General features: G+C 37.9%; 2 protein-coding genes and 1 pseudogene across 2 annotated transcripts; all 3 read right to left on the bottom strand.

The window, feature by feature from the left end:
• Positions 1-2,110: 2,110 nt before the first annotated feature.
• LOC148959896 (uncharacterized) lies at positions 2,111-3,087 on the bottom strand (annotated as a pseudogene).
• A 3,501-nt stretch (positions 3,088-6,588) lies between these two features.
• On the bottom strand, positions 6,589-7,506 carry LOC135694984 (uncharacterized). Its single transcript, XM_065213899.2, has one exon. It carries the CDS (start codon positions 7,504-7,506, stop codon positions 6,589-6,591), a length of 918 nt encoding a protein of 305 aa, XP_065069971.2.
• Positions 7,507-7,553: 47 nt separating this feature from the next.
• On the bottom strand, positions 7,554-8,240 carry LOC148959895 (uncharacterized). The gene is made up of 2 exons (XM_089109657.1): positions 8,103-8,240; positions 7,554-7,646 (listed from the first exon to the last, which is right to left on the bottom strand). Exons 1-2 carry the CDS (start codon positions 8,238-8,240, stop codon positions 7,584-7,586), a joined length of 201 nt encoding a protein of 66 aa, XP_088965783.1. The 3' UTR covers positions 7,554-7,583.
• Positions 8,241-13,292: the final 5,052 nt, after the last annotated feature.

The raw sequence follows: 13,292 nt of genomic DNA, 5'->3' as shown, positions 1-13,292 counted from the left end.
TGAACTTGTCTAGATATGGCGCTCGAAAGCCCGAAAAAGTGACCTTCAAAAGCGATGCCACTCGAACGCGGTCAGATCGACGCTGTGACGTAATAGGTTTGACACGTCCCTTCGATAGCCATTGGAACCTTTGTGAGTGATGTTGATGAAAAAATCTTGCAAAACAAGATAAAAGCACGAATTTTTTTCAGAGTTTGACACGCTGAAAAAGATAGGATGCATATCTTATCTGGCAAATGCCCCCTTGTGCTATTTTTCGATTGGGGTACTCGATTCCAGGCCTTTGAAGGGGTTTTCCATAAATCAGTTGAAGATCGCGATAAAAGCATGAAACTCTGTGAAAATACAGAGTTTGATAAGCGGAAAAAGATAGTATGCAGACCCAAGGTGGCAAATTACCCCTTGTGCTATTTTTAGACTGGGGTACTCGATTCCAGGCTTTTGAGGATTTTTTCCCAAAAATCAGTTTCAAAACACAATCAAAGCAAGAATCGTGCTGCAAGTACATGACTTGATCGCTGAAGATGGGATACTGCCCCCAACTGTCAAGTACCCCTTGAGCTATTTTTAGACGAGGGTACTTGTTCCCAGGCCTTTGAGGATTTTTTTTTCAAAAATCAGTTGCAAAACACAAGGAAGTCCAAGGAATTTGAAGGGTTTTCCCATAGATCACTCATGGAACTTTGCAAAAGTACGTAAAACAAGATTGTTCTAGAAAACTATATGCTCATTGTACAGCAAAATTATTTTGTAAGGATAATCAAATTGTAGTTATGACATGGTAATTTGCATTGAGAAAATTTAAAAAAGTCTTTAGGAATATAAATCTCAAGTACATAGAAAAAATTCTATGTATTTCAAGTTCATATCAAATACATTTTAGACAGGATTCCAAGCATTGAGCTGGGCCCGGCCTTGCTTTCAGCGGCCCTGGGAAATGCTTGATGTTCGTTCAGTTCCTTGTGACAACACTTCCTGATTCAACAGCAAGTGTTGATTTTATTCCACAAGTGAGAGCAGTTCGTACTGACTTTGAGTCTTGTCCTTGAAATATGAGCCGGCAAGGAGGAGAACTTCTTTGTGGACAAGATCCTTGAAGAGGTTTTATTATGTTACACCGTTATTCATGCCTGTTTGATAAACCATCAGATGTGAGCGTGTCCTACGTCTCGTTTATTTCTCGGCTGCAGCAGTGTACTTCCTTGTCTGATAAGCGATTATGTTGAGCACTTTGTACACGAGCACCTGTGATAGAAAAATATAATCACGATTCAGTCTTTCCCTTTTCCCACCAATTTAATGAAATAGAGTTCGCGAATATAGTGAAACTTACACACAGCAAGGTCTGTTTATCAGGCTAGTATCCCGTTTGCTTTAGGCCAGTAGGCCAGGCTCGTGTCTGTGAAAGTTTCTGCCTTTAAATACTATAAATTGTAAAGATAATAAAAAAATAAAGAATTTAGTTTACCTTTGATTCAGGGCAATATGTCTCTCAAACCAAACTCCAAGCTGTGTTGATCAAATGCAATCTTCATTCCCAGGACACAGAAGAGAAAAAGTATTCTGTGCCCAGGATGGTCCTAGTCCTTTCCCTCACATCGTTCGCTCGACGAGGATTGATGATTCTTCTTTGGAGGATACCGGTGTTTTGTGCTAGTAAAGCTAGAAAGGCCACCAAATTCAGCCAATGCTCCCTAACTCATTTAATTCATTCGAAGACTGATCCAAATCAACATTACCATACGTCTCCTCTGCAGTTGCTTAATGTTTATGTTTACTACGGCTTCAAGGCCAAGAACATGTCAAACCTATTACGTCACTTCTGTCTTCTCGTCCCAGACCCCGGTATCACTTTTGGTCTCCAAAATTGAGTTTTCAAGTTGAAATTTTGGTGTCTTACGGGTATCTTTCAAAAATTTAACCAAGATTTTCGCAATCAGCGCCATCCAATTGCGTAAAATGGCCAATAAAAAATTTCGTTTCATATGACCTTTAAGTAGTTGGCAAAATATATGTCAAAAGCATTACTGTAATGAATTTAAAAACATTCTGCATTTTCCATTTTGTGTTAAGCAAAATACAGCTTCTAATTTGTAGCATACAGTTATCTTCAGCACACATGAAAAAACAATGTTTTCCAAAGGTAAAAGGATATTAAACAAAAAAACAGTAGTTGTACTGAGTTTTTAATCTCTTGGCTTAATAAGCATGACTGAAGATTACATAATGGAGCAGAAGTACGCACAATGTCATCTGCAAGAGGTATCATGTTAATAGCAACAATGTTCTTCAAAATTTTGAATCCCTTGATTCTGTTGATTGCTTGCTCAACGCTCAACGATCCTGAGGTTTGCTACCTCCTTTGTCTTTTTACATTTATCTTTTGTCATTTCTGATTTTGTACGGGCACTTGTAGGCACTGTGAGATTGCAATAATAGTGGAGCAAATCTTGTTGAATTTGAAAACCACGGTCAGCCATAATTTCATCTCCATATTCCAAGAAGCTATAAAAGTTACTGTCCCTACAAATAAATCTATCAGATGCTCTTCCCCCATAGCATTTTGAGATGTACATGATGTATCCACTTGGTGAAATACCTATAAGGAATTTTAGAGTATTATTCTGACCATGTCCTGGCTTGTGCATCTAAAGACTGTGGCCTTTCTATGAAGATTTCGAAGCAGTCAGTGATGCACCAAACTTTTGGATACCTTCCTTTAGTGAAAACACTGCATAAATTTGCTTTTATTGTATGCTTTGGGAGCCACAATATTAAGGCATCCCCTAAAAGAATAGCAAGAAGTTTTACCCAAGTTGAAAATATGTTTGAGCATGTCCCTACTGAAATGGAAAATATATCAGCAAGGTCCTCATACATCAGGCCAAGTCTGAGGCGCATGAGTGTTAGGAGGAATTGATCTTTCCCACAAACTTTGTGCTGGCGATTTGTGCCAATCCTTTTTAATGAAGAATCAAAGATCCTCTTTTTTCTTCTCCAGTAAAAGATATTTGGCAAACAAGGCTTTATCAAAGTGAATATGGCACAAAATATCGTGATACTCTGAATTCCTGTGTAGAACTTCATCTTTAAATCACTTTTAATGCTTTTCCAAGTGAAAGGTCTTTTTTATTTAACCTGCCTTGCTTAGCCATACTTTTATGATGCTCTAGGTCAGACCTCAAAGTATCTCTCTCTTTTGTCAGTTCATCAAGTTGGGCAACTAGCGAAGATATTTTCTGTTCTTTTTCATCACATTGTTCACAGCCGACCCCCACAACTTCTTGTGTGGCAGCAACCTCAGGTTCATGATTTTGGCGTTTCAGAACCCTCCTCATCTTCTTTGTAGGCCTTTTATACCACAGGCCTAGTGTTGGATTTGGGTTTTCCAAGGTTCAGTTCAGTTCAGTTTTAATTTTAAAATTCCACTACATACAAAAATCTTTCTAAAATACATACAATTAACTAGAATAACAAATTAAAACAGATGACAAAAAATGACAAATTTTACAATAAGAGGACATAGAATTTCGTATGGAGAGGAATTTCTTAAGGAGGAGCTCTCTCAGTAGGTAGACTAATCGAGGAGAGAGCAAGGTAGGAAGCCCGTCAACGAAATGCTTTGAGCATACTAGGTCACTCTCTCCAGGAGTCCAGCGAGTTTTCTTTGCTGTCTGCCTGTTGATTTTGCGTATCCACACAGCTCGTCTCTCCGAATTCAACAGTGTACTTGGAAATCTGTGCAGTGTAAAAGGGTGAGGGCAGTAGCAATCGGCGTGAATTTGTCCAACATGTATTGCCCAGTGTTCCTTCTTCTTTTTTTCAGTTTGTAGTTGCTGTTAGTGCAATTAACTACGGCACAGTTTCCATTCACCATCGCTTCTGAGTAAATTTATGTGCTAAATGACAGCAAAAGGCAGACAAAAACGCCAGCAACTGAGGTAACTTCCGTCAATTAGCTTTTAAAAAAGCTTCTTTTGTGATGAAATCTCAATGAATCGATTTAATTCAAGCAAACTAAGCAAACTTTGCTCTTTCCCAAACATAATTCCAAGGAATAACAACACAACACGCAAGGTCTTTAACCACAAATCTCGACCCAGTTCCCTTCGACGCGATTAGTTGAAAAGGTGTATTGTGAATGTGCCCTCGTACCGACCGATTTCAGCAAGACTTGCAACTGTAAAGAAATAATATCGCTTTATGGCCCTGCCCTGAATGATATGTCTGCTTTGCAAGAAGAAAGTTTTTGTTTTGGAAAAATGTTACCAAATGTCATCCATGTTTTATAATCGATCCAAGGGATCTCCATGCAAAAATTTTTCCCAACTGAGAGTGAACACGTTGTATTTCTCTTTATTCGAAAATATTCTTGTCTAAATAACCAGATTGGTAAAAATTACCATGTTTTATTGGCCGAGTCCAAGTCACCTGACTTTGCTGTTCTCCCTATATTTGATATCAGTTGATTTGCGTAAGGCTTGTAGCGCGAAGGTTTCTCATTTTAACAAAAAAATATAATGGATAAAAGCGCAGAATTTTTGCATTATTTTGATGTTCTGGTTTATTTTGGAAGGGTTTCTAGAAAAACTATTATCGCAAAGCTAAAAAGTCGTTTTTGCCAGCCTAAATTTGTTTTTGTCTGAAAGCGCAATCGATCTTAGAACTTTCCGGGTACTTTCGTGAGGGGAGTGTACTGAATGAAGGTTGTTGCACGAGTTTTTATTAGTAATTTCTCGCTGCTTTTACACTTACCACAAGCAATACCTTAAGAAAATAGAAAACAGCAAATTTAACAACGTAGATTGAACATTTGATATGCTTGATTTCGGCTTATGGACATCCTGTCAGACGTCCTGAAAAATTTACATGAACAGCTTGGCATGTCCCACTAACCATATCAGTCAGAAAATATTTTAATTAAAGCCAGCCTTGTATTTTAAACTTGTTATAAAGCTTCTGAAGGTATCAACACAGTAGTGTATGCCATGGAGCCGAGCGTTCCCAGTTACAGGTTCCAACTGAGCAGAGGGAAGAATCTACCACGAGCGAATAACTACTTGACCAAGATACTAAGCAAAAAAAACTGCTTAAAAACTGGTGTGTTACCGTATTTCCAGGTATGTATAAGCTAAAGTCTATTCAACACTAATAACTATTGTCCCAATAACTCTGCTCCTCCAGATATAGTTTCCTCCAATTATACAAGATATTGAACACCATTTCATCACATTCTTTATATTAAAAGGAGATACATCGGCAACTCATGGGATTCCTCGAAGTTAATAAGTTTCTATCAAAAATTCAATTTGGATTTAGGCCTAAGTTGTCCACGGAGTTAGCAGCAAATCTCTTATTTGATGAAATTCGGCAACATGTAGATGAAAGGAAAGTAGTTGGTGAAACGTTCATTGACTTGAGTAAGGCATTTGATACCATCAGTCATTCGAACCTGCTTCAGAAATTACCTCAGTACGGAATCTGTGATGAAAAACTTGGATGGTTTACAGATTATCTTTTTCATCGATCAATGGCTGTTAGCTATGGTGTCTGTTTGTCTAACAAGCAAGACATTCAAGCAGGAGTGCCGCAAGGATCAATTCTGGGTCCCCTCCTTTTCATTATATTTTTCAATGACATAACCAATGTGATAAAAAGTGCAAAAATTATGTAGTATGCTGATGATACAGTGATATATGTAGCTGATAAAGATGTAGCAGTTATTAATTCTGAGCTCACCAAAGATATGGATGCTATTGCCAAGTGGCTGGACGAAAATGCGCTGATAATAAATCTTAAAAAAGGAAAAACTGAGTCGCTTCTATTCTGAACATCACAGAGGATTGCAAAGCAAAATGAGACACTCACTGTCATGTACCGAAGCGCAAATGTATTGAATACAAGCCATTACAAATATCTTGGCATTGAAATCGACAGCTTTTTGAATCTCAATAGCCATTTCGACAAATGTTTTAAATGCGCATCAAGCAGGCTGATGCTGCTGAGAAAGCTTAGAGATTATCTTGATCTCACTGCTGCGGAGACGATTTATCATTCACTGATTCTGCCTACTTTTACCTACTCTGGAATACTACTGCTGAAGCTAACTGACACCCAATTAATAAGACTAGCTTCGTTAAATTAAGAACAATACAAGGAAATTTGAAAACTAGCGGAAGAATTCAGTCAGTTGTCAGTGCAAATAAGATCCGTGCATGTAAGGGGATGCGCAAGTGTATTGACAAGGACATTTTTGACAAGTTTCAAGGCTACTTTGACCCCAATATGAGAACAAGAAACAATTAATGTCTCGTCAAGCTTCCAAAAATTAAAACTGAATACGCACGCAAATCGTTTCGTTTCATGGCAGCAAAAATTTACAATGAACTGCCTATCAACATACGGAAAACTGAATCATTCAATGCCTATGAACAGCATCTTAAGCAAAATTTTACCTATGCTTCTTTTTTTAGATATGATTTAGACTCCTTATTTTAAATATGTAACATATGGTATTAATACAATTGCTGTAAATTTTTCATTTTTTTATATAACAATTTCCAGTTTTATAACAACAATGTCATTTTCCTATTTTTGAACTTTTGATTTATGGCCACTTTGTCTTTTTATTTCAGCTCTTAATCCTTTAGATCGCACTTGTCTTGAGTGCAATTTGTATTGCTGAATAATATCATGTGCATGTGAAAAGCAACGTACGCGTACATACAAAGACAGGATACTAAAGAGCAGATCTTTGACTAAGTAGGAGCTTGGGCATATGTCAATTTCTGAAACCACAGAAGCAAACAAGCTGTTGAGATGATCATCATTCATTGCTGCATTAATTATACCTTGAAAATTTAACTTTTCAACTCCAGATGTTGATTTGCCTGCCCTGAAGTATTGTTCTGTTATTAAAAAAACCATCTCCAATTCTTTTTTGATTGCCCAAAGACCGCCTCTGTTTAAACATGCAACAAGGCGGTTGTCTGAAGTGTCTGCATCATCTGCTTTACAGGCACGTAAAATTGCCATCAAATGCTGGCATTCTAATGAACGCCAATTTTTTCCATTTCTGTATTTTTTGTGCAGGTTATGCAAAACATACCCTCCAATATACTGTAGCCCTCCTAGTTCTCTTTCACACACTTCTTTACAATGTATTTTTGGATTTTTCTGGGTCAATTCTTTCAAATGAACAATCATCATATCTGCAAGCTTGGTAGCAAGTAAAGTTGCTGCATTTGATGCCAGGCCTGGAAAGAAATCTCTTGATTTCAATGGGACAGACGCATAAAAACTTGCGTAGAACTTTTCTGAATCCCTGTTCTTTTGAAAAGAGTTGTATATATCGTAAATAATTTTGAACTGTGGGCTACATTTTTCAAGCTCAGTTAGCTGATAAATTGAGAGTTCATGCTGAATTGGTTTAGAGAAAACAGCACTGTTTCTAATTTTAGTAGCTGCATTCTCAGTCAAAGACTTTAGGATAGCAGGAGTTAACATATTGCAATTTTGCAATGTTGAACTCTCTGTGTGGCCATTGTTGTTTTCTTCAGGATGCTTTGCTGTTATGTGCCTCTTCAAGCCTGCAATAGTTCTACATATTTTGCCACACTTTTCACATTGGCTGTCTTTTTTTCAACCTAGAAAAGTAATAATTATGCCTAAGAATATGCTACCATTATAAATTCATACTCAGACAATCTTTCCTGTAAGGTACATAAAGTTTAAAGAACATTTATTTAAATAATGTCATAGCCAAGTTCCTATTTTAGCATAAAGGGGTTAGAGCTTGGAATTCTCAACTATTGCGTTCTGAGTTAATTTTGAAATTTGTGCTGCGTTGGTATTGAAGCCTAACATCGATTCTAAGTTCTTTCTGAGGGTGAAATCCATGTAACACTCACGCCGGCTATTGGCGAATAAATCATTAACTTGCACCTAAGGTTCTATATCTTAATGCTAACACCAAAATTGTTTATGCTAAAATGGATAGGACGTTTTTATCGTTGTGAAAAGGACTTATGCACAACTATCGATACGGGCGTTTTCAGGAAAATTATAGTGATGAGGCACCTACATACAGCATCAATACACACCTGTTCTACGGCAGCATTGAATTCTTCTTGTACCGCATCATCGTCTTCGAGGGCATCCAAAATAGCATCGAAATCGTCTCCAAATACGAATTCCCCACTGACAACGACCATGTTTTGATCAAACTTGTGCACGGTCATGGTCACCTGACACCCGAGTTCAACCTCCAATGGAGAACAATGAGGCGGGCCTTTGAAGTGCGCCGTGTTTCATAACCAGAGTTCTCCTCTATTAACTATGGTGGAACATGACCTCGATTTTGCATTGTTAAGATAATAAAGTGTGTAGACCTAGCCATGAAAAACCTTTACATTCAAGGGGTTTAAAATTAACAAAATTTCAAATCAATGATTGCTGTTACCCCATAAAACTAAAATTATTTTCCATAACTAGAACCCAAACTCCTTTCGGTATTTATACGAGCAACGCGCAGCGTTCGACCTTCAACCTGTTGGTGTTTCGAGCTGATAAGAAGCCAGTAGAGCCACGTGTTTGAACAAGTCTGTATTTTACTTTTCTCTTTTTGAATTTATCGTATTCCATTCTTATTTTCAAGCTACATCTAGTTACAATTTGCTTCTTAGTTATGGATAACCAAGATAATTTGTATGCTTCTAGTGACCTTCGACCTCTGACCCCACACGTGCAAGGTTCAGGAGTCGAAGTCGATTCTGGGTCTTCTTCCGAAACACAACCAGGTTTTCTTCATACGCATTCGTCGTTAGATTTATTGAATGTACGAAGAGATTTGAACGAATTGACTGGACTTTTTAAAGAGTTTGTTAATTATAATATAGGCAGAGATAAAGAGCGGAGTTCTTCCTGCACAGCTGTAAGACCTGACCAGCATTCACCAACTCGTTGCAAGAGGTCTTATGATGAAATGTCTGTATGTCAGACCCATAATTCATTTGAGCACGATTCTGTGTCTCACACCAAATGTTATCCGGTAGCTTTTTCTTCCGTTGAAAATCAGGATGCTATATCATCCAAACATTCAAAGCAAGTAGATATTGATTCGTTGTTTCATGTGCCTTCCACAGTAAATTCTGAGGCATCTGTCCCAGATCTTAATATGGAAGAAGAAGTCTTCGACTTTGTTGATAATGAGTTATCCGAGGCAGTTTTAGACAAGAAAGGCAAGGGTCTTTCCTCTGATAAGCTGGCCTCAAAAATTGAGGAACAATGGAAAAATCCCAGCAGAAAAGCAGTTGCTCAGGTTTTTAAGAGGCACAAGCACCCTCTTAACCTTGAGAGTATTTTTGTTCCAGCTATGCCAAAGTTGTGAATGAAAATACCTTCATTTAAGGATTCTGTTTTGGCTAGGGAGAGGAAATTATATCATGTTCACCATTCTGTTGCTAAATCCTCCCACATCATTTCAACTTTGGCTGATGATTTACTTCTTGCAGAAAAGGAATCATAGCTGACACAAAAGCTATTGACACAAAAGCTATTGACACAAAAGCTATTGTTTTGAAAGCCTTTGATGCACTATCTGTTCTCTCTAATGCCAGTGTCAATATCTCAAATTTACGAAGGCTCAATGTAAGACCTATTCTTAACAAGGATGTACAGGGACTATGTGACCCTACTCGTGAAGTCTCAAACCATTTGTTTGGAGACGACATTGAAAAACGCCCGAAGCAAGAAAGGGAGTCTAAACGTCTTGCCTCTGCTGCTACTCAACCGATACCTCAGTCTACTAGGTATAGACTGCATGATAGGCAGATACCAGTTTTTAATAGGCGAACACAGCACTCTTTTTATATTGGTCCTACTCAGCAGTCTTTTTTAGAGAAAGGCCAGAAGTCTCGTCCATATCGGCGGAAGCAGAAGCCCTACAAGGGATAAATGTAAATAATTTTATTTCATTTCTCCCTAAACTGACCAAATATCTTTTGTACAAGATTGACACATTTAGATCAGGTGCACTTAAAAATCATCTGGAACGTTGGTATACTGTCACTAGTGATTTTGAAACTTTACACACTGTAGCTGGTTTACAGCTTGAATTCTCATTGCCTCTCAATTTTGAGAGAAATTATGCTGTGCCATTTTCAGCTAAAAAAAATGAGTTTATTCTAGCAGAGATTAAAACATTACAGGATAAACATGTTATAACAGAATGTGATCATGAAGGAGATGAATTTATCTCCCCAATTTTCCTTGTCCCAAAAGATGGTGATTTTTTAGACTTATTCTTAATTTGCGGAAATTGAACGAGTCCATGCCATATATGCATTTTAAGATGGACACTTTTGACAAGGTTATCAAATTGGTTAGACAAAATTGTGGATTACATATGTTACCAAATGGATTACATATGTTCCAACCCTCCCGATATGACCGGGAGACTCCCGATTTCAGAGGTCATCTCCAGACCTCCCGACAATTAGAAAACCCTCCCGATTTTTGAGAAAAACTAATAAAAAAAAAGGCTGGTATAAAATAAAGAAGAATCAAGATCACTGTCAACAGTGCAACCTTTTCAAAACGGACGAAACGATTCGACAATAGTTACGACATCGGATAAAGCCAGATGCCAAACTGCCAGAAGCCAGACGCCAAACTGTGGAATTTTATTGCTCAATGCTCTTCGTAACAAATTCTTTTGATTATCAAACTGTGAGCAGGCTAATTTTTCCTTTGTGAATTTCTCTCAGAAACATGCGCCTCAATTGCTTTGGTTGAGGAAGAATGGCATCAAGAAATAAAAAATATAAAACAAGCTATTCTGAGGATTTTAAGGAAAGGTTTAATTTTGTTACAAAATGTTCTTCACATGTGCCTGACTATCAACACAAGATCCATTGCACAATATGCAATACGAATATATATCTTGCTCATGGGGGAGCAAACGACATCACGTGACATGGAGAAACACCAGGACATAAAAAACAAGCAGAAGCGTTGAAAGGTAAGCGTTTGGATTGTTAATCTCTTGTCTCAGTACTGAACATCAGGGCCACCGAAAGCAGGGGGACGGGGCAGATGGCCCCCAGGGCCTAGACCTAAGTAGGGCCTCGAAAAAGTAGTGTTTTTAATCATATTTTTCTTGCTTCAGGGGGAGGGGCCTCGTCGGCGCTGGTATGTAATTTTGCCCTGGGGCCTCAGCTTGCTCTCGGCGGCCCTGCTGAACTTTTTTCAGCTTTTTTGAACTTTCTTAACTTTTTGAGGAGCCTAATACTAGGACTGCTTCCTTACAAACAACTTTCTTATAAAAAAGTTTAAACCCCAAGAATCTTATTTTCCCTTTTTTGTTTCTTCAGGGAATACCCACCTGGTACTGCTAAAGCAAAATGAAGTTCACCCTTCCTTGCGAATGCGAACATTGGAGCACACAACTCAATCAAGTCGAGAACCGCTAAAAAAAACCCTGAGATAGTTATATCGGGTTGCCCTTGCCAGATTTTCCATAATGCCGCGAGTAAAGCAGCCAATGCCTTTGCTGTTGTATCGGACTTTAGCGTCGAAAATCATTGAGTAGATCTTTTTTACTGGTTCGATAAATCATCGAAGCGCAAGTCAATTTTAAAAGAGTACTACGACTTCTGTGATGAAGAATATAAGGAGGTTATAAAATATATTTCGACATGGTGGCTTTGTTCTGAGCGCTATGTTAACCGTGAACTACGGAAGTATAATGGCTTGCGGTCGTTCTTTTTGTCAGAGAATGAGAGGGACAAACCATTTTTACAGCTATCTGAAGCTTTTTCTAACACGATGACTGAATTCTATTTGATGTTTTTCCAGGCTGCATTGCCAACATTCACAAATTTCAATAAGTTTTTACAAACAGAAGAGCCACTGATTCAATGCCTACATGAAGAAATGCAGAACTTTATGAACAAGTTAGCGTCTAAATTTGTCAAGCCAGAAATCATCCGAAAGCTAAAAGATGACAAATCATGTTTCAGCAAACTTGAGACAGGTCTTGCGAATCAAAAAAACGACCAGGATTAAACTATTGGTAACATGACCAAGCCCAAACTTCGTAGAGCTCTAGAGGAAGGTGACATTAGTGAAAGCGATGTTGATATGTTTATGATGCTTTATGAAGGGAGTTTTTTGAAACCGCGTACAGTTACTGTGTCAAATGGTTACCTATGGATGACCCTTTATACAAGGGAAGCAGGTTCATTGAATTCTCAAATCGGGGAAGAATTCCTTTTGATGAATTAACTGAACTGATACTATCATTTCGGCGGCGTTTTGAGAACTATGTCAAAGACCCACACCAACTTGACGCACTAGAGGAGGAGTATCAACTATACGAATCGATGTCCAATAATGAAATTCGTAAAGATGTGTGGGATGAATCAATAGTCAAGGTGTCGGATGAGCGCACATATCATCGTATGGACATCATTTGGAGTCATCTCAAAACAATGCTTCCTAAGCTTGCGAATATTGCCCTCTTTTTGCTAACTATTCCTCACAGTAACGCTGGTGAGGAACGAATCTTTAGTATGATTGGGAAGAACAAAACGAAATTCAGGTCTAGCCTTGACAGTGACACTTCTTTGAATTCGATCATGCTGATTAAAATGAACAAACCAGAATCAATTAAGCCTTGCTATCGATGGAAATTTTCGAACGATCTACTTAAGAAATATAAGGCTGCCTGTTAAGAATATAATAAGCAGCATTCCTCTTCATAGCTTGTATTAGATAAGAACTTTCATGACATGTTTAATGTTTCGGTTTATTGTTTGTGTTAGAATTACAATATTTTCAATATTATTTTCCAATTATTTTTCGTTTTATTGACGTTTTTAGCATTTGTTGTTGTTTATTCATCATAAAAGATAACCTTTCTTATAATTTCAAGCTAATCTAAGTGACATAAAATTGCCAACAAATTTTGTAGGAGTTAAATCGGGGTTCGCATGGGTTCGCACTGATTGCAAAATAACATTTCCTACAAAAATATAATTATAATCGTGCACAGTGGCGTTTCTAAGCCCGGAACTTTTTCATCCTCTTCATTTGACCCCCCTCCTCACTTTCTAAGAAAGTTCTTTGATATAACTGACCTATTGATTACGAAGAACTGTTTTTCCAATAACATATTACAGACAGAGAAATTAAAGAATCCTGAGCCATTTTGAGGCCACAGAAATGACAAAATGTCAGGAGCTTCCGAGGGCTTTGCCCCCTGGACCCGCTGGGGGGCTTAGAGCGCTCCC

The sequence above is a fragment of the Rhopilema esculentum genome, chromosome 8 (genome assembly GCF_057945365.1).
Source record: "Rhopilema esculentum isolate cy_ngs chromosome 8, ASM5794536v1, whole genome shotgun sequence".
In the NCBI taxonomy this organism is placed as follows: Eukaryota; Metazoa; Cnidaria; class Scyphozoa; order Rhizostomeae; family Rhizostomatidae; genus Rhopilema; species Rhopilema esculentum.
Note: the sequence above shows the minus strand (reverse complement) of the source record. Positions and strands in the feature narration are given on the sequence as shown.